Source organism: Hemitrygon akajei, chromosome 29 (assembly GCF_048418815.1).
Source record: "Hemitrygon akajei chromosome 29, sHemAka1.3, whole genome shotgun sequence".
Lineage (NCBI taxonomy): Eukaryota > Metazoa > Chordata > Chondrichthyes > Myliobatiformes > Dasyatidae > Hemitrygon > Hemitrygon akajei.
The window spans coordinates 48,069,879-48,092,154 of NC_133152.1; the positions used below are offsets into that span (position 1 = coordinate 48,069,879).

At 45.5% G+C, this 22,276-nt stretch overlaps 1 protein-coding gene across 17 annotated transcripts in view; it reads left to right on the forward strand.

Annotated features, from left to right (window-relative positions):
• Positions 1-22,276, forward strand: part of LOC140718497 (polyhomeotic-like protein 2) — a 257,941-nt gene that overhangs the window by 147,814 nt on the left and 87,851 nt on the right. For all 17 annotated transcript variants that reach the window (XR_012096706.1, XR_012096703.1, XR_012096702.1 and 14 more), the window contains one exon: positions 21,535-21,612. Coding sequence is in view for 11 of the 17 variants with exons in the window: in XM_073032384.1 (XP_072888485.1) it covers positions 21,535-21,612 (78 nt within the window). In the remaining 6 variants the exon portion in view is untranslated. The remainder of the gene's footprint in view (positions 1-21,534; positions 21,613-22,276) is intronic.

A 22,276-nucleotide genomic window follows, 5' to 3' on the forward strand; every position in this document is an offset into this window, starting at 1 on the left:
TTTAAACCTGCATTTGTTTGCTCTATGTCAGCCCCTGCCATGTCAGTAATACAATTTGTTCAGCCAGTTTTGTTTCAAAGGTTTGTTTATTATCAAAGTGTAGAGCTGTGGGATTATTCAATTCTCCGGGTGGCCATGAAACCAAGAAAGAAAAAAAAGGCAGCATGATCATCAACCCCCCAAATCCCTCCTCCCCACAAAAAACATCAACAAAACAGATCAGGCATATCAGCCACCAAATCCCTCCTCCCCACAAAAAACATCAACAAAACAGATCAGGCATATCAGCCACCAAATCCCTCCTCCCCACAAAAAACATCAACAAAACAGATCAGGCATATCAGCCACCAAATCCCTCCTCCCCACAAAAAACATCAACAAAACAGACCAGGCATATCAACCACCAAATCCCTCCTCCCCACAGAAAAACATGAACAAAACGGGCATATCAGCCCCCAAATCCCTCCTCCCCACAAAAGAACATGAACAAAACAGGCACATCAACCCCCAAATCCCTCCTCCCCACAGAAAAACATGAACGAAACAGGCATATCAGCCCCCAAATCTCTCCTCCGCACAGAAAAGCATCAACAAAACAGATCAGGCACATCAATCCCAAATCCCTCCTCCCTGCAAAAAAACATGAACAAAACGGGCATATCAACCCCCAAATCCCTCCTCCCCACAGAAAAACATCAACAAAACAGACATGTCAACCCCCAAATCCCTCCTCCTACACAAAAACTGAGCAAAACAGATCAGGCACATTGACCCCCCCAAGACCCTCCTCCCACAAAAAAAAAGAAAACAAATCAGGTATGTTGACCCCCAAATCCTTCTTCCTGCACAAAAAAAACAAACTAAACGCATCAGGCACTTCAATCCCCAAAACCCCCTCCCTGCATTAAAAAAAAGCTGAGATGGTCAGTGAAAACACGCAGAATATAAAAACCGTAGGACCGAGAAAAGAGTCTATAGTCAAAAGTCCAAAATCCTGAAGAACACTCTCGTCAGCGGCAGGTTCTCCTCTCTTCAGTACAGAGCAACTGGTCAACAGCCAAGCGGTCAGCGCTCACCCTCGCACTCGTGTCGATGCTTCAATCTCCTTTATCTGTTTAGATGTTGCAGTTCTGCTCGTGCTCACTTTCATTTCTGACTGCAGCTCAACTGCGCCTTTGCAGTTTCCATTGAAGCAGCAATTTCACTTCTCTTTGAAATGGAAGTTGAGGAGCCGTTTTTGAATGCTGTCTTGTAAGTTTCCACAAACGAAACAATCTCTCAATGCATCATTAAGCCAATCATTGAACTGACAGTGCTCAAGCAATCTCTTCAATTCTGCCATGTTCGCTTAAATGTACCCTCCTGAAACCTAAAGCATTCTGCAATCAACAATGGCTTTGGTTCTAAGTGTTCCTGCATTACTTTGACAATACCAACAAAAGCTCATTTCTACTGGTTTGGTTGGAATAGTCAAACATTGAAGTAAACTGAATGCCTTTAAACCTAATGCACTCAGCAAAATCGGTACTTGTTTATTATTGGCTCTTTCATTTGCTTCAAAATACCGTTGAATTAGCTCAGTATTCATTTTCCAGTTATCATTTGTGAATCAAGGACGTCAGTTTTTCTGATGTAACAAACCATTTCAGGGTTCTTTTGTAATTATCATCACACGGTACTCACCCTTTATACACCTGTGAGTTCTTCTGTTTTCTGACTTTCTTTTTTTAAAAAAAACTCTATCGTGACTTTTGTTCTGAAAAAAACATGAGCTGCGCTGGGTTTTTTTTAGCTCGACTATCTCTGTATATGCTGGGCAGTTACTTCACTCACTGTTCCTTGCTGTGTTTTTTTTTAGTTTGAAAAACTCACTGCTTTTCAACAGGTCGGTAGCCATCTCAGGTTCATTTTAAAAATACCTGTTCGCCAATGTTATGTTTTGTAACTTCAAAACATTAAACTAATTCAAAGAAGGATACAGGAGTCCTAAATGTGACTCTTCTTTCGTTCTTTACTTTAAGCAAGGCATGCACATAATACGTGGTAGCATGATGACATATGCAATTCATATATTTTTACAAATAACCCATAATGTATTATTTAAACAAACAAGAATGCTTAATCTACAATATATATACAGAATTACGTAAGTATTACTGAAATATTAAATACACAAGTTTTCTTAAATTCATTTGTATTTCTTTGTTTTCCCGTAAAGAAAATAAATCTCAAAGTAGTTTACGTCAGCGTCCGCACTTTGATAATAAATTAACTTTGATCACCACAGCAGTTTCTCCTGCCTGAGAGGCTAAATGTCTGTGTCCTACTTATATCAAACATGTTTTGTCTCCAGTAATGAGAGCACAGCTGTGGCTTATCTAAAAGTCGGAATCTGGGACACTGGGTTAACTGGAGAGAGGGGTGACCTAGAGTGGAAATCCCACTGCCATTTTAAGACTTAACAATTTAATGAAGGTTTAATACACTGTACTGATGAATCTATCCAGACACTGCTAACACCATTGTGGACATGTGGAGCATGGTTGTGAAATCCTGCGAGGTTGGCGAATGTGTTCAGAGTGATTCAACGCAGAGACAGGTGCTTTGAATTATAGCGATGTGCGACTCAAGCAGCCTAGAGCAGTAACTTTCTTGTTTACACCCTTTGGTGATTTATGAAGTAGAAGTCAAAGATTAAGGGTGAAAGGTGAAATGTTTAAGGGGAACATGAGGAATTTCCTCACTCAGAAGACAGAGCGTGTAACAGACTACCAGAGGAAGTGGTGGATGCGTGATAGATTTCAACATTTAAGAGAAATTTGGATGTGAGGGATATTGAGTGCTATGGTCCAGGTGCAGATCGATGGGATCAGAATCAGGTTTATTATCACCGGCATGTGACGCGAAATTTGTTAACTTAGCAGCAGCAGTTCAATGTAGTACATAATCTAGCAGCGAAAAAAAATAGTAATAATAAAGAACCAAGAAAATCAATTACATATATTGAATAGATTTTTTTTAAATGTGCAAAAACAGAAATACTGTAGATTTAAAAAAAAAGTGAGGTAGTGTCCAAAGATTCAATGTCTATTTAGGAATCGGATGGCAGAGGGGAAGAAGTTGTTCCTGAATTGCTCAGGTTTCTGTATCTCTTACCTGATGATAACAGTGAGTAAAGGGCATGTCCTGGGTGCAGGAGGTCCTTAATAATGGATGCTGCCTTTTTGAGACACCGCTCCCTAAAGATGTCCTGGGTACTTTGTAGGCTAATGCCCAAGATGGAGCTGACCAGATTTACAACCTTCTGTAGCTTCTTTCAGTTGTGTGCAGTGTCCCCTCCATACCAGACAGTGATGTAGCCTGTCAGAATGCTCTCCACGGTACAACTATAGAAGTTTTTGAGCGTATTTGTTGACATGCCAAATCTCTTCAAGCATCTAATAAAGTATAGCCACTGTCTTGCCTTCTTTATAACTATGTTGATATGTTGGGACTAGGTTAGATCCTCTTAGATCCTGACAGCCAGGAATTTGAAACTGCTCACTGTCTCCAGTTCTGATCCCTCTATGAGGACTGGTATATGTTTCTTCATCTTACCCTTCCTGAAGTCCACAATCGGTGTCGTGGTTACTTGAAATGACCAGGAGACGCAGACAATTCTTCGAGAAGTTTAAACCTTTATTTGCAAACAAAGGCTGAGGCAATCAATGAACTTGTCACCGAAAGCCCACCGAGCTCCGGTGTACAGCATTCTTTATAGTAATTTCTTATCTCAGTTACATTTCGGTTTTATCAGCATACCCAATCAATTTTTAGTTGCATATCATCTATACATTAACTAATCAATCGCTCTTGCCTAGCTCTCGGTGCGCCACCAGTATTTCTTTCCAGTTCACATCTTGGGCCTCATTCCTGGCCAAGGTTGGTTCTCAGTCAGCCTCCTTAACCTCCCTCACATTACATCTTCTGCTCGTACCATCCTGTCCGCCACCGTTATCTCTTAATAACCAAAGGCTGAGTATAATACATGGAGTATATTTCAGCTAATTAGTGCTGCTAGCTAAACAGGTGTTCTTTAACTGCCACAGTATGTAGCTAAGAGAATACAAGGTATCTAGTAAAACAATACATAGCAAAATGTGTCTAGTAAAATAATACATAGTAATATTCAGTACATTGGAGTGATTACATAGTGGTTACATAGTGTAGTAAATAGCTAGTACATAGTGGTTATATTTCAGGTATATATAGTGATTATGTCAGGTATATTTCTCAATATAATCCCCCTTTTGAGACCCACAGGGTCTCGCACAGAAAGAGAACACTCAGAGGCCGTGCATCAAAGCCAAAATAAAGTCCAGTATTTTAATCCCAAATTTGGGTCAACTACAATTTCCGTACTCGGCGCTCAAAATGATCTCTCTCTGTTACCCTAGGCTGCTGAGCCAAAAACCTGTCCCTCCGTAGCTGAGACAGGGAAAAAGACTCAGACACCTTTACAGACTAGTGTCCACATCATTAGCACCCTCCGAGTCCATTTGATGCGTCGCGCAGACTGTAGCAGTACATCATTAGTTTTTCTCCTCGTCTGGGGTCAGATTCAACAATTTCCAGGAGCATCGGGAATCGTTTTGCTGTCACACGCACTATCAAAGTCTTGAGACATGGAAGAAAACAGCACAGAATAAGTGCACAACTTATCAATACAACACCTGCAGCTATTGCCATTTTGGTCAGCCACGCACCCCATCCCTCTAGTCTGCTTTCTAACCAGTCTGCCCATAACTCCTCTGCCCCCCTCCTTGGGACTTCCAGTCCTGTCTGGGCTGTTGCTTAAATCTACTCTGTCCCTGATAGAGCATCTGTGGAAATGCTCCTCCGAAGACATTCATTATTGGCATGGAGTTTTCTAGCCCTTGACTGACAGAATGACCGGTTCCTGCATCTAGTGGTGCTTCATTCACTTTAATGGCTGTACTCACACTGGTGGTGGCTGGCAGCATCTTTTTGCTTTTTTCTTTTTCCTTCTTTTTCAGTTCTTTGAGCTGCATTTGCAATAACTTTCGCTGCACCTCTTCCTGCTGCTCAGCCAGCTTTCGTTTGTCTCTCCGATATTTCTCCACCGCATGGACTACGTGATCGCTGAATGCTTGTGGGGTCAGTGACGACAGCCCAACTACTTCCTCCAATTCAGATTTGACTTGCAGAGGCATTGCATCCAGAATGCTTTGTCGGAACAGTGAGTTCAGAAACAAGCTACTTTCCACCTCTTGCTCAGTCTCCAGTCTCCACCTTTTCAACTGGTTTTCTACATAGGCTGCTGGGTTTTCAGTGTCTTCCAGTGGTTCCCCCTTTAAGGCTTTGGGGTCCACTCTGGGTGGATAAAGCTTCCTGAGGGCCTCACTGGATCAAAATTGGTCCCGTCAGTCTGTGGGCTGTCCACATTCTGTAAGTCAGCCATTTCCATCAGTTCTTTTAGCTTGGAAGTTCCCATCAACCTTATCAGCAGTGCCTTCAAATCTCCCATAGCCAACAATCATCCCGTTGTTTCCTCCTCTAAGGCTCTAATCCACTTTCCCGCCCCCTCGTGCAGACTAGGCAGAGTATTTTTCAGCCCTTCCAGGTCCTGGGATCCCCAAGGGATATACTGTACTTGTCCTGATCCTTTTACCAGCAATGGCAGCATTTCCTTCTCCCCGTTCCATGTAATCAAGCTTCCTTCCTCACCTGATTCTTCATCTATTGCTGACCCTATTTCTACTGGCTGCTACTCATAGCTCCTTGGGGTATACCTTCTCCCTTGCTCCTTCTCTCCTCTAGTCCCCTCTTCCATCTCCAATATCTGTCTCTCTGTTCTCTCTCGTGCTTCCTCCAAACTCTCGTCTCCTACCTTCCTCCAACTTCCTCTCAACTTACTCCGTTCTTGCCGTCTAGATGATTCCTGTTCTCTTCTAGTCTGTCTGTCTCTACAGTAAACCGATACTCATAATCCCTCTTCTCTCTCAGCTGCTGTAGCCTTTCCACTTCTCTTTCCATCTCCCTTCTATCCTGTTCCAACCTCATCTTTTCTCCCTCTATCTCGTTCCTCAGCACCTCTCTCACCCTCTCATATTTCCTTCTTTCCTTTTTCTTGGACTTATCATTTGGTTTATGATTTTTAATTAGTGCTTCCATCTCTTCATGCAAGCTTACATCGAATGTCCCTTCTTTTGGCCATTTCGTGTGCAGGTTTTTGGTTCTTTTTTCCCATTTCTCTGAAATTGCAGTAATCTCACCTCTACTTACCGGGAATTTCTTGCACAGTATGTCTACTGCTGTTCCTTTTTCTTCTGCCATGTTATTTTCTTCTTCTCTTAGGTATTATTTCTTAATAAGTCTCACAGTTCAAATACTTCCCCAATCCTATCTTTACGCCTAGCCCTACAGTTTATTCTACCTGTTCAAGCAATTTATCAAATTCTTCTTACCTTCTGTTCTGCTCGAGCAGCCCTCAACCTAGGGCAGTACTCACAGAACTTTCTCTTCACTTTCCCTGCCCGTTCAGCCCTTCGCTTCGTGCGAAGCGGTATCCACAGGGACTTACCAACACCACGTGGAATTTTCTTTACTCAACTTCTTATTACCTTATTCGTACTTACCCCCCACTGCAGTGTTCTCGATCAATCTTCTGAGCCTCTCGTCAAACCCTCAATTCTCCCAGATTCTTTGGATCGGAGAGACCCTTCGGCAGTTGCTACACACCTCTGAGTCCCCGAGACCCCCAAAACCAACAGAATTTTAGTCCAAATTGTCGCAAAAAGCGCTTATCTTTTTTCTGGGTGCACCCGTAATTCTGTTAGCTCTGTGAGTGCTCCCGAGGGACCGGGAAGCGGCCTCAACCCGCCAAATCCTTTACGCGGGTCTCTTTCCGATCCTGTTCGTGACACCAATTTTGTCGTGGTTACTTGAAATGACCAGGAGACACAGACAATTCTTTGAGAAGTTTAAACCTTTATTTGCAAACAAAGGCTGAAGCAATCAATGAACTTGTCACCGAAATCCCACCGAGCTCCGGTGTACAGCATTCTTTATAGTAATTTCTTATCTCAGTTACATTTCGGTTTTATCAGCATACCCAATCAATTTTTAGTTGCATATCATCTATACATTAACTAATCAATCGCTCTTGCCTAGCTCTCGATGCGCCACCAGTATTTCTTTCCAGTTCACATCTTGGGCCTCATTCCTGGCCAAGATTGTTTCTCAGTCAGCCTCCTTAACCTCCCTCACATTACATCTTCTGCTCGTACCATCCTGTCCGCCACCGTTATCTCTTAATAACCAAAGGCTGAGTATAATACATGGAGTACATTTCAGCTAATTAGTGCTGCTAGCTAAACAGGTGTTCTTTAACTGCCACAGTATGTAGCTAAGAGAATACAAGGTATCTAGTAAAACAATACACAGCAAAATGTGTCTAGTAAAATAATACATAGTAATATTCAGTACATTGGAGTGATTACATAGTGTAGTAAATAGCTAGTACATAGTGGTTATATTTCAGGTATATATAGTGATTATGTCAGGTATATTTCTCAATATCGGCTCTTTTGTCTTACTGACGTTAAGTGCCAGGTTGTTGCTGCGACACCACTCCACTAGTTGGCATATCTCATTCATGTACACCCTCTTGTCACCACCTGAGATTCTACTAACAACGGTTGTATCGTCAGCAAATTTAAGCAAAATAATGATGTCACTCCACTCTTCAAGAAGGGAGAGAGGCAGAAGAAAGGAAATTATAGACCAGTTAGTCTGATCTCAGTGGTTGGGAAGATGTTGGAGACAATTGTTAAGATGTGGTTTCAAGTTGAAGACTGCATGGTTTCCTTAAGGGAAAACCTTGTCTGGGAAATCTGTTGGAACTCTGAAGAAATAAAAAGCAGGATAGACAAAAGAGATTCAGTGGATGTTGTGTACTTGGATTTTCAGAAGGTCTTTGACAAGGTGCCACACATGAGGCTGCTTAACAAGTTATGAGCCTATGGTATTACAGGAAAGATACTAGCATAGATAGAGTATTGGCTGATTGGCAGGAGGCCAAGAGTGAGAATAAAGGGAGCCTTTTCTGGTTGTTTGCCAGTGACTAGTGTATGAAGGGGTCTGTGTTGGGATTAATTCTTTTTATGTTATATGTCATTGACTTGGATGATAGAATTGATGGCGTTGTTGCCAAGATTGCAGACTATATGAAGATAGGTGGATGGGTAGGTGGATGGGACGGGCAGTCCCTCTATAGTCTACAGAGGGACTATAGAATGACTTAGGCAGATTAGGAGAATGGGCAAAGAAGTGGCAGTTGGAACACAGTGTCAGGAAATATACACTCATGCACTTTGGTAGAAGAAATAAAAGGGTAGTCTGGTTTCTAAATGGAGAGAAAATTCAATAATCTCAGGTGCATAGTCACTTTGGCATCCTTGTGCATTTTTTCCCTAAAGGCTAATTTGCAGGTTGAGTTGGTGGTGAGGAAAGCAAATGCGATGTTAGCATTCATTTCGAGGGGCCTAGAATATAAAAACAAGGATGTAATGTTGAGTCTTTATAAAGCACTGGTGAGGCCTCACTTGGAGTATTGTGAGCAATTTTGGGCTCCTTATCCAGGAGACATTGGAGAGGGATCATTGGAAGGTCACAAAAATTATTCCAAGATTGAAAGGCTTATCATAAGAGGAGCGCTTGATGGCTCTGGGCCTGTACTCGCTGGAGTTGAGAAGAATGAGGGAGGGATCACATTGAAAATGATTGAATGTTGAGCAGTCACAATGGAGTGGATGTGAGAGGATATTTCGTATGGTGGGAGAGTGTAGGACCAGAGGGCACAGCCTCAGAATAGAAGGATGTCCGTTTAGAATAGAAATGAGGAGAAATTTCGTTGGCCAGAGAGGGATGTTTCTGTGGAATTTGTTGCCACGGGCACCTGTGGAAACCAAGTCATTGGGTATATTTAGGGCAGAGGTTGATAGATTCTTGATTAGTCAGGGCATGAAGGGTTACAGGAAAAAGGCTGGAAATTGGGGCTGAGATGGAAATGGATCAGGCATGATGAAATGGCAGAGCAGACTCGAGGGGCCAAATGGTCTTGCTCTGTTCCAATAATTTATGGCCTTATAGTCTTAACAGCTTGGCATGGACAGACTGGGCCAAATGGCCTGTTTCTGTGCTGTAGTGCTCTATGACTCTAAGTGGGAGATGAGGTTTGAGTCAATGCCAATCAGATACTTTATGCAAAAATTATTCAGAGGTTTTTACAGTAAATGTGCTGTTGTCCAAAGTCAGCTGTTGGGAGTTCAGAGGCAAAATTTGTGAATTTACTCTACAGAGCCATCTACTGGGTAAAACATGCAAGCATCCCGTGAGTGTTGACATAGTGATGATAATTGTATACCTGCTCGTTAATGCAAATATCCAATCAGCCAATCACATGGCAGCAACTCAATGCATAAAGATACCGAGACATGGTCGAGGTCTTCTGTGATTTTCGTACAAAACAGTCTCTAGAGTTTGCAGAGAATATTACGGAAACCAAAAAAAAATCCAGTGAATGGCTTTTCTGTGGGCAAAGATACCTTGTTAATGAGAGAGCCTGAAGACACACTCAACATTTGAGGAACAGTTTCTTCTCAACTGTAATCAAATTTCTGAATGAACATTGATCCCATGAACACTTCCTCACCACTTTTGCTCCCTTTTTGCACTACTTATATATTTTTTCAATATTTCTTATTTTATTTTGGATTGTTTCTTGTAGCACCATGGTCCTGAAAAACGTTGTCTCGTTTTTACTGTGTACTGTGCCAGCGGTTATGGTGGAAATGACAATAAAAAGTGACTTGAACTTGAACTTGTGTATTGCACTGTGCTGCTGTCACAAAACAAATTTCATGACATCTGTCAGTGATGTTAAGGCTGAATCTGAAAGCAAATTTTATCAACAAAATACATATATGTTACCATATACGACCCTGAGATTCATTTTCCTGTGGACATTCAGAGTAAATCCAAGAAACACAATAGAATCCATGAAAAACTGCACCCAAGAGGACAAACAACCAATGTTCAAAGGATGACAAACCGTGCAAATGCAAAAGTAGATAATAAATAAATAAATAGATAAGCAAGCAAGCAAGCAATAGATATTGAGAATGTGAGATGATGAGTCCTTCAAAGTGAGTCCATACCATATTTTCTGATGGGCTCAGTATGTGGTGGAGCAGTTCTGTGATGGGGTTACCCCCTCTGCTTCAAGAGCCTAATAATTGAGGGGCAGTAACTGCTCCTGAACCTGTGGTGTGAGTCCTGAGGCTCCTGTACCTTCTTCCTGATGATGGCAGTGAGAAGAGAGCATGTTCTGGATAGTCAGGGTCCTTGATGATAGATGCTGCTTTCCTGCAACAATACTTTGTATAGATCAGAATCAGAATCAGGTTTATTATCACCGGCATGTGACGTGATTGGAAAGCGATCGGAAAGAGGTGAAATGCCATCGGTCATTGGAAAAGCATTAGGCTACAGTTGGTCAACGATCGGAACAATTTTAATGGAGCATGTGAAAGGCCCTGCCCCAATGGAAGCTATAATTATTACTAAGCAACGCAGTGGTTTAATTATTGAAATACGTATGTTTCTTAAGTGTTTTATATGCATAGAAAGGTAAAATATGTACTATATACTAAGAAAAATGTTTGACTAACTGATTCTAAATAATACCGGATGAACCTGTTCCGGCTTCAAATCCGACTTAAAGACAGACTCAGGAATGGAACTCATTCATAACCCGGGGACTGCCTGTACTTTTAAGTCTTTCTACATTACTTATAATACCTAATACAATGTAAATGTTATGTTAAATAGTTGTTATACTGTATTGTTTAGGGAATAATGACAAGAAAAAGTAGTCTGTACATGCTCAAGCAACGAGTGCTAGAGAGAGAACTTCCGGGTTTTCCCAATCTGCGGTTGGTTGAATCTGCGCATGCAGAATCCGCGGATAAGTAGGGCTGACTATACATGATCTAGCAGAGAGGAAATAATAATAAAATACTTAATTATAATAAATAAACAAGTAAATCAATTACATATATTGAATAGATTTTTTTTTAAATACGAAGACAGAAATACTGTATTTTTTTCAAAAAGTGAGGTAGTGTCCAAAGATTCAATGTCCTTTTAGGAATCGGATGGCAGAGGGGAAGAAGCTGTTCCTGAATCGCTGAGTGTCTGTCTTCAGGCTTCTGTACCTCCTACCTGATGGTAACAGTGAGAAAAGGGCATGCCCTGGGTACTGGAGGTCCTTAATAATGTTCGCTGCCTTTCTGAGAAGCCGCTCCCTAAAGATGTCCTGGGTACTAGATGGAGTGTGGTGAACTAGATATACCTGTCTGACTGCTCCTGTGGCTCCTCCCAAGACCCTGCTGACTACCCCTGTGGCTCCTCCCACAGACCCCTGTATAAAGGCGACTGTGGCCTGCTGCTCTCTCTCATTTTCCCCAGGATGTAGTGCTGTTCTTCAGTCAATAAAAGCCGATATCTCACTACCTAAGTCTCGGCGTGAGTTATTGATGGTGCATCATGGAGCACACTAGATTTACAACCTTCTGCAGCTTCTTTTGTGCTCACTGGTGGGGAGGGCTTTACCTGTGATGGACTGGGCCAAATCAACCACTTTTTGCAGGACTCTACTTTTTGTAAAATCTATGAAATAAGTGAATAGATAATAGTGAGAACATGAGTTGTAGAGACATTGAAAGTGTCTCTGAAGGGGTGTTGAAGTGAGTAAAGTTATCCACTCTGGTTCTGGAGCCTGATATTTGAATAAATGCAATAGGCAGGTAGTCATTTTCAAGGACTCTTTATCTCATGTTCCCAATATTTATTGCTGATTTATTTACTGTCATTATTAGGTTTTTTTTGTATTTGCACAGTTGATTACTTTTTGCACATTGATTGGTTGTCTCTGTGTGGTCTATTGTGTTTCTTTGTCTTTACTGCATACACCCACAAGAAAATGAATCTCAGGATTGTGTTTGGCGACTTTGATAATACATTTACTTTTGAACTTTAGAATGCTATATAATTTTATGAAAGCTACAAATAAACAGACAGAGTGACAAACAAACAATGTGCAAAAGAAGTCAAACGGTATAACCGCGGGATTTCTCTCTGTAAGATCTGTTACTGGGAGTCTTTTGTCTGCGTCCTTGCTGACTTGCCTGGCTGTGCGTCCTTGCTGACTTGCCTGGCTGTGCGTCCTTGCCGACTTGCCTGGCTGTGCGTCCTTGCCGACTTGCCTGGCTGTGCGTCCTTGCTGACTTGCCTGACTGTGCGTCCTTGCTGACTTGCCTGGCTGTGCGTCCTTGCTGACTTGCCTGACTGTGCGTCCTTGCTGACTTGCCTGACTGTGCGTCCTTGCTGACTTGCCTGACTGTGCGTCCTTGCTGACTTGCCTGGCTGTGCGTCCTTGCTGACTTGCCTGGCTGTGCGTCCTTGCTGACTTGCCTGACTGTGCGTCCTTGCTGACTTGCCTGGCTGTGCGTCCTTGCTGACTTGCCTGGCTGTGCGTCCTTGCTGACTTGCCTGGCTGTGCGTCCTTGCTGACTTGCCTGACTGTGCGTCCTTGCCTGGCTGTGCGTCCTTGCTGACTTGCCTGGCTGTGCGTCCTTGCCTGGCTGTGCGTCCTTGCTGGCTTGCCTGGCTGTGTGTCCTTGCTGACTTGCCTGACTGTGCGTCCTTGCTGACTTGCCTGGCTGTGCGTCCTTGCTGACTTGCCTGGCTGTGCGTCCTTGCTGACTTGCCTGGCTGTGCGTCCTTGCTGACTTGCCTGACTGTGCGTCCTTGCTGACTTGCCTGGCTGTGCGTCCTTGCTGACTTGCCTGGCTGTGCGTCCTTGCTGACTTGCCTGGCTGTGCGTCCTTGCTGACTTGCCTGACTGTGCGTTCTTGCTGGCTTGCCTGACTGTGCGTTCTTGCTGACTTGCCTGGCTGTGCGTCCTTGCTGGCTTGCCTGACTGTGCGTTCTTGCTGGCTTGCCTGGCTGTGCGTTCTTGCTGGCTGTGCGTCCTTGCCTGGCTCTGCGTCCTTGCCTGGCTGTGCGTCCTTGCTGGCTTGCCTGACTGTGCGTCCTTGCTGACTGTGCGTCCTTGCTGACTTGCCTGGCTGTGCGTCCTTGCTGACTTGCCTGACTGTGCGTCCTTGCCTGGCTGTGCGTTCTTGCTGGCTTGCCTGACTGTGCGTTCTTGCTGACTTGCCTGGCTGTGTGTCCTTGCTGACTTGCCTGACTGTGCGTTCTTGCTGACTTGCCTGGCTGTGCGTCCTTGCTGGCTTGCCTGACTGTGCGTTCTTGCTGGCTTGCCTGGCTGTGCGTTCTTGCCTGGCTGTGCGTTCTTGCTGGCTTGCCTGACTGTGCGTTCTTGCTGACTTGCCTGACTGTGCGTCCTTGCCTGGCTGTGCGTTCTTGCTGGCTTGCCTGACTGTGCGTTCTTGCTGACTTGCCTGGCTGTGCGTCCTTGCTGGCTTGCCTGACTGTGCGTTCTTGCTGGCTTGCCTGGCTGTGCGTTCTTGCTGGCTGTGCGTCCTTGCCTGGCTCTGCGTCCTTGCCTGGCTGTGCGTCCTTGCTGGCTTGCCTGACTGTGCGTCCTTGCTGACTGTGCGTCCTTGCTGACTTGCCTGGATGTGCGTCCTTGCTGACTTGCCTGACTGTGTGTCCTTGCCTGGCTGTGCGTCCTTGCCTGGCTGTGCGTCCTTGCTGACTTGCCTGACTGTGTGTCCTTGCCTGGCTGTGCGTCCTTGCCTGGCTGTGCGTCCTTGCTGACTTGCCTGGCTGTGCGTTCTTGCTGGCTTGCCTGACTGTGCGTCCTTGCTGACTTGCCTGACTGTGCGTCCTTGCTGACTTGCCTGACTGTGTGTCCTTGCCTGGCTGTGCGTCCTTGCCTGGCTCTGCGTCCTTGCTGACTTGCCTGACTGTGCGTCCTTGCCTGACTGTGCGTCCTTGCTGACTTGCCTGGCTGTGCGTCCTTGCTGACTTGCCTGGCTGTGCGTCCTTGCTGGCTTTCCTGGCTGTGCGTCCTTGCCTGGCTGTGCGTCCTTGCTGACTTGCCTGGCTGTGCGTCCTTGCTGGCTTGCCTGACTGTGCGTCCTTGCCTGACTGTGCGTCCTTGCTGACTTGCCTGACTGTGTGTCCTTGCCTGGCTGTGCGTCCTTGCCTGGCTCTGCGTCCTTGCCTGGCTCTGCGTCCTTGCTGACTTGCCTGACTGTGCGTCCTTGCCTGACTGTGCGTCCTTGCTGACTTGCCTGGCTGTGCGTCCTTGCTGACTTGCCTGGCTGTGCGTCCTTGCTGGCTTGCCTGGCTGTGCGTCCTTGCCTGGCTGTGCGTCCTTGCTGACTTGCCTGGCTGTGCGTCCTTGCTGGCTTGCCTGACTGTGCGTCCTTGCTGACTTGCCTGACTGTGCGTCCTTGCTGACTTGCCTGGCTGTGCGTTCTTGCTGGCTTGCCTGGCTGTGGCAGATGGTTGCCGCTCTGGGGAAGGCGACATCTGCGGCTCCTCACTCCACCTGCTGCTGACAAACACGGGAGGCTCGACATCTACCGCCTGACTTCACTGAAGGCTGGCAGCAGACCCCCCAGCCTGGCCTTGCCCCGCTCTGTGGCTCGCTGCTTTCAAAAGTGATGCCTCTATGCCTTCAGTTACGCCTTGACGAAACAGAGCCACACACATGAACACAAAATGCTGGAGGAGCACAGCAAGGTCAGGCAACATCTATGGAAATTAATAAACAGTTGCTGTTTTGGGCTGAGACCCTTCATTGGGACTGGAAAGGAAGGGGGGAGATGCCAGAACAAGAAGGTGCAGGGATGGGAAGGAGGACAAGTTAGAAAGTGACAGGTGAAACCAAGTGTATGGAAGGAGGGGTGAAGTAAGAAGCTGGGAGGTGATAGGTGGAAAGGGTAAAGGGCTGGACATGAAGAAATCTGATAGGAGAGGAGAGGACCCTGGGAGAAGGAGGGGGCGGGGGATACCAGGGCGAGCTGATAAGCAGGTGAGGAGAAGTAGTAAGAGGGAAGAGAGTGGGGAATTGAAGAAGAGGGAAGGGGGAGGGGTAAAAATTTACCAGAAGTCGGTGAGAAGGGTTCATACATAGAATGAGATGTTGCTCCTCCACCCTAAGAGGAAGGGGGAAGATGCCAGAATAAAAAAGTGGGGGGAGGGGAAAGAGGCTAGCTGGAAGATGATAGATGAAGCCAGGTGGGCAGGGAAGGTCAAGGGCTGGAGAAGAAGGAATCTGATAAGGAGTGGACCACGGGAGAAAGGGAAGGAGGAGGTGATAGGCAGGTGAGGAGAAGTAGTAAGAGGAGACAGAGTGGGGAATTGAAGAAGAGGGAAGGGGGAGCAGCATAAAATTAATGAGTTTTTAAACATGCTTCTATTGAGCAAGTTTCTGAGGAAATCTGGCATCTGATGGCAGAGAGAGAGAGCTTGGAGGAGGCTGATCAAAGTGAACTCTGCCGCCTGCATCTGCTCCATCAGCTGGCATTTACGCAGCACTCATCATGCAGCCAATTGTCACTGAGTAACTCGTACATCTTTATCGAACAAAATTTAACCCTTTGCCACAGGCAGATGTAGAGGCCAAGCCATTGGGTATACACTCAGTGGCCACTTTATTAGGTACCTCCTGTTCATGTTCCCCTGCTGCCTTAGCCCATCTGCTTCAAGATTCGATGTATTGAGTGTTCAGCAATGCTTTTCTGCAGATCACTGTTGTAACATGCATTTATTTGAGTTACTGTCAGCTTGAACCAGTCTGGCCATTCTCCTCTGATCTCTCTCATTAACAAAGGGTTTTTGCCCTCAGAACTGCCACTTACCAGATTTTTTTTTTTTTGCCCCATTTCTGTAAACTCTTGAGGCTGCTGTGCATGAAAATCCCAGGCGATCTGTAGTTTCTGAGATACTCAAACCATTCCATCTGGCACCAACAATCATTCCACAGTCAAAGTCACTTAGATCACATTTCTTCCCCATTCTGATGTTTGGGCTGAACAACAACTGAACCTCTTGACCATGTCTGCATGCTTTTATGCATTGAGTTGCTGCCACATGATTGGCTGATTAGATGTTTGCATTAAAGAGCAGGGGTACATTTGTACCTAATAAAGTGGCCACTGAGTGTATTTAAAGCAGAGGTTGATAGGTTCTTGATTGGTAAGGGTGTAAAAGGTTATGGGGAGAAGGCAGGAAAATGGGGTTGACAGGGATAGTATATCAGCCTTGATGGAATGATGGAGCAGACTTGATGGGCTGAATGGCCTAATTTGCTCCTATTTGTTAATGTGGTGCAAAGGCCATTGTAGAAGATGCATTCCTCCAGTGAGTGAGTTGTGTTATAATTCAGAGCACAGCCCCTCTGTGTGACCACAAACTGTTTCTGACAGCTCTGTTCTGTGTTGGAACAGCTCACATGTTCTAGCTGATTGATGATCAAGATGCAGGGTGGGCTATTCAGCCCTTCTAGCCTGTCCTCGCTGTTTTCCTGCACCCCAGGGTTACAGGTCCCGGAGCCCCTCACTGATTACACTTCTACAACTGACACCATGGGGTCTGCTGATTTCAGGAAATGGAGCCAATGGAGGGACTGCACCTCCCTCCTCAAACACTCAGTCTACTGGGCACCTCCCTCCTCAAACACTCAGTCTACTGGGCACCTCCCTCCTCAAACACTTAGTCTACTGGGCACCTCCCTCCTCAAACACTCCATCTACTGGGCACCTCCCTCCTCAAACACTCCATCTACTGGGCACCTCCCTCCTCAAACACTTCATCTACTGGGCACCTCCCTCCTCAAACACTCCATCTACTGGACAGCTCCCTCCTCAAACACTTCATCTACTGGACAGCTCCCTCCACAAACACTCAGTCTACTGGGCACCTCCCCCCTCAAACACTCCCTTTACTGGGCGCTTCCCTCCTCAAACACTAAACCTACTGGGCACCTCCCTCCTCAAACACTCAGTCTACTGGGTACCTCCCTCCACAAACACTCCATCTACTGGGCACCTCCCTCCACAAACACTCCCTTTACTGGGCGCTTCCCTCCATGCAAATCTCTCTTAACCGGGCTCCTCCATCCACAAACACTCCATTGGTGAGGCTCCTCCCTCCATAGACACATCATTGGCGAGGTTCCTCCCTCCAAGAACACAACATCAGCGAGGCACCTCCCTTCGCAAACACTCAGTAAGATTCCTCCCTCCCCATACACTCCTTCAGCGAGACTCCTTCCTCCACAAACAGTCCATCACCGAAGCACCTCCTTTGATGAACACTCCATCACCCAGATATCTTCCTCCACATAACACTCCCTCAGTCAGGTATCTCCCTCGATGCGATGTTCCCTCGATGAGGTATCTCCCTCAGCATGATGCTCCCTCGGTCAGGTATCTCCCTCAGTAGGTATCTTCCTCAGCATGATACTCCCTTGGTGAGGTATCTCCCTCAACCCGATTCTCCTTCGGTGAGGTCTCTCCCTTGATGTGATGCTCCCTCAGTGAGGTATCTCCCTCGACACGATTCTCCCTTGGTGAGGTATTTCCCTTGATGTGATGCTGCCTCGGTGAGGTATCTCCCTCAGCATGATGCTCCCTCAGTGAGGTATCCCCCTCGACCCGATGCTCCCTCAGTCAGTTATCTCCCTCGATGCGATGCTCCCTTGGTGAGGTATCTCCCTCGATGTGATGTTCCCTCAGTGAGGTATCTCCCTCAAAGTAACACTGCAATGCTGACCTAGAATTCTATCCTCAAATGTATTTAAAACTTGAGAAGGCCATTCAGCCTAACCAGCCTACCATAAGACATAGGAGCAGAATTAGGCCATTCAGCCCATTAAGCCTGCTCTACCATTTCATTATGACTGATCTATTACACCATTTTAACCCCATTCTCCTGCATTCTCACCATAGCCTTTGACACCCTGACTAGACAAGAACCTCCACTTTAAATATACCCAATGATTCAGCCTTCAGAGCCATCTATGGCAGTGAATTCCACAGATTCACCGCTCTATTCTAGTGTGTACAGGCCCAGAGCCATCAAATGGTCCCTCATACCTTTCATTCCCAGGATCATTTCTATGAATCACCTCTGGGCCTTTCTAATACCAGCATATCCTTTCTTAGATAAGGGGCCCAAAACTGCCCTCACTACCGTCTTTAAACACCAGTGAAGGTGTGGAGCATCGTGCAGGGGTGAGTTAGAGGTAGATATGTTGGGAACATTTAAGAGACTCTTAGATAGCCACATGAATGATAGGAAAATGGAGGGTTATGTGGGAGGAAGGGCTAGATTGACCTTTGAGTAGGTTAAAAGGTGGCATGACATTGTGGGCCGAAGGGTCTGAACTGTACAGTACTGTTCTATGTTCTGAGTCAAGGGGGTAGTTGGGGGAGAGGGGTATCTGTTTCTCTCTAGCTGTCCTCCCCAGTCAGTTCTGCTGACTTCACAGATCACTTCTCACAAAGCTCCCTGTGCCATTCTTGGAAGAAGTGGCTATGATAGCACCATCTCGGTCTCCCCACTCGGAAATCATAACTGTCCACTTGTAATTGTTGCCCTGGAATCCTTTGCAACTTTATCTTGTCTTGCTATGCCCAGTTCCCAGGTGTTCACTGAAGGGAAAGTTAGGATTTCTAGGGCTGTGTCTCGGCCCGATACTCTTTTCCGTAGATGCTGCCTGGCCTCCTGAGTTCCTCCAGCATTCTGTGTGGGTTGTTTGGAATTCCAGCATCTGCAGATTTTCTCATGGTTGTGTTCATCCTGCATGACTGCACTATTTCTGCACACTGTCCCTGTCAGCACACCCTCTTGACTTCTGCCTCACTGAGCTCTCACACTCCAAAAAGGTTATACAAAGGGAAGTCCAGCTAACAAAGGTTTGATTCAGCTTGCCTGCATTCTGTTTTGTCTGCACACCCTTTAAACCCAACGAAGTCCACACCTGTCTGTGCACTGGTCCTGATCGAACCCTGTTTGATGGTGGTCCATCGACACTTTCACGATTGACACAACCCAATCAATGCTCTCTTCTTGCTGCTGCCATCATGAAGAAGGTACAGGAGCCTCAGGACCCGCACCACCATCAGTTTCTTGAACCAGAGGGGATAACTTCACTCAACTTCATTTGCTGCATCACCGAAAAGCTCACACAACCTACGCACTCACTTTCAAGAGTCTCTTTATCTCATATTATCGATATTGGTTGCATATTTCTTTATTCTTTTCTTCTTTTGTATTTGCACAATTTGTTATATTTTGCTCATTGGATGTCAGCCCATCTTGTGTGTAGTTTTTCATTGACTCTATTGTGTTTCTTTGTATTTACTGTGAATGCCCACAAGAAAATTACCTACCAGCCCATCCAACACATTATTCTCTTCAACTTCTGTCTTCTCCAAAGGGACTCCACCACTAAACATATCTTTACCTCCCATCTCTCTCTGCTTTCCGCAAGGATTGATCCCTTCGCAATTCCCTTGTTCATTTGTCCCTCCCTACTAATCTCCCTCCAGGCACTTTCCCCACTACACCTGCCCATTCACCTCCTCCCTCACCTCCATTCAGGGCCCCAGGCAGACCTACCAGGTGAAGCAACACTTCACCCGCAACCTGCTGGGGTCGTCTATTATGTCCAATGCTCCCGATGCGGCCTCCTCTACTTTGGAGAGACTCATCGTTATATTGGGGGACCACTTCATCGAGCACCTCTGCACCAATAGCCACAAGCAGGACTTCCTAATGGCCAAACATTTTAATTCCCGTTCTAACATGTCGTTCAATGTCCTCCTCTTGTGCCAAGATGAGGCTGCCTTTTGGGTGGAGGAGCAACATCTTATATTCCATCTGGAAACCCTCCAACTAGATGGCATGAATATCGATTTCTCCTTCTAGTGAACAAATTAACCCCCTCCCACCCCCACTACTTCTATTCCCCACTGTGACCTTTCATTTCGTCTCACCGGCTTATCACTTACGCCTGGGTCCCCATCTCCTTCCCTTTCTCCTGTGGTCCACTCTCCTCTCCTATCAGATTTTTGTTTAGGTATTACCTAAAATGTGATCAGATCTTCACGTAAGTTCTAAAACTAGATAGAGAGAACCCAATTAAATAATACGTAAAACATTATACTTGTTCATTTATTTATTGAGAAAAATTATCCACTGTTATATGTACTTGTTGGAAAAAGTGTGTGAAAGTGGTGTGACCCCCTTGTACAGCAATAATTTCGACCAGACATTTCCAGTAACTGTTGGTCAGTCCTGCACATCAGCTTGGAGGAATTTTCGGCCATCCCTCCTTACAAAACTGCTTCAACTCCGGGGTGTTGGTGGGCTTCCTTGCATGAACTGCTTGCTTCAGGTCCTTACACAACATTTCTATAGGATTAAGGTCAGGACTTTGACTCAGGCCTTTCAAAACACTGGTTTTCTTCCTGTTGCTGATTTGTCTTCAGGATCATCGTCTTGTTGCATTACTCTACTTCTATTAAGCATCAGTGACGGACATTCTCCCGTGAAATGTCTTGATACAATTTTGAATTTGTTATTCCCTCAAATATTGCAAGCTGTCCAGGCCCTGAGGCAGCAAAGCAGCCCCAAACCATGATGCCCCTTCCACCACGCTTCACAGTTGGGGTGAGGTTTTGGTGTTGGTGTGTAGTGCCCTTTTTCCTCCAAACAGGAATGTGCATTTCTGGCAAAAAGTTCAACTTTTTTCTCATCTGCCCACAGAACATTGTCCCAGAAGCATTGTAAAACATCCAGGTGGTCTTTTGCAAACTGGAGACGTGCAGCAGTGGTTTCCTCCGTGGTGTCCTTCCATGAGCACCATTCTTGTTCAGTGTTTTTCTTATAGTCGACACATGAGCAGAGACTTCAGCAAGTTCTAGAGATTTCTGCAAGTCTTTTGCTGTTACCCTTGGGGGTTTTTCTCACCTCCTTCACGTCGTGCTCTTGGTGTGATCTTTGCAGGATGCTCACTCCTACGAACAATAGCAACAGTACTGAGACTGTGGACTGATGAATACTTTAGAAATGCTCCTTCTTGAGAAGAGCAGGCTCTGACAGTAACCTGAATTTGAGTGTCTTTTTTATAGGACCGGGCCCTCTCCAACCCACACCTCCAATCTCATCTCATTGATTGGAACACCAGACTCCAAATAGCTTTTGTAAAAGGCATTACCCCAGAGGGTCACATACTTTATCCAACAACTACATGTAATACTGGATCATTTTTATCAATATGTAATGACAAGTATAATGGCTTTTGTGTTATTTAAATGGGTTCTCTTTATCTAGTTTTAGGACATGTGAAGATCTGATCACATTTGAGGTTATATTTTTGCAGGAACAGAATATTCTACAGGGTTTACAAATTCTCTACCACCACTGTATCTAATTTGATAATGAAATTACTTTGAACTTGAACCTCCCTCTTGTGTTTTTCAGGCTAGTTTAGCTGCAACTAGACAAGGGTCATCGCCAAATGGGAACGTGTCTCAACAGCCTGCCTCTTCACAGACCACTGTGAGTATCTGAAGCAAGTGGCCGGTTTACGCGGGAGGTCAGCACTTGGCGCCGTACATTAAATGCTCAGGAAGAAATGAAGCAGCATTCATAGATTTTAGTCCAATTTGAGCTTGGAGATGTGACAATGCGTGTTTCTCAGAGCCCAGTATTCCAGCTCCTCATCTGAATCTGGAGAAAGGCCGAGTATTACATTTCAAATTTAGATATACAGCATATCTGGCCCAACGAGCCCATGCCGCTCAGTTACCCCAATGTGACCAATTAACCAGTTACCATGGGCACCATGGTAGCGTAGTGGTTAGCACAATGCTGTTACAGTTCAGGGTGTCAGAGTTCAGAGTTCAATTCGGGCATCCTGTGGAAACAAGTTTGTACGTCCATCCCGTGTGTGTGGGGGTCTCCTCCGGATGCTCCAGTTTCCTCCCATGGTCCAAAGACGTGCCGGTTAATTGGTCATTGCAAATTGTCACATGATTAGGCTAGCATTAAAATCAGTGGGTTGCTGGGCAACACGGCTCAGAGGACCTATTCCACACTGTATCTCTAAATTAAAAGAATAAAATAAGAAGGCCAAATATTTTATTTTTTATTTAGACATAGAACACGGTAATGGGCCCCTCTAGTTCATCGAGATCACGGAGCTCAATTACACCCAGGTGAC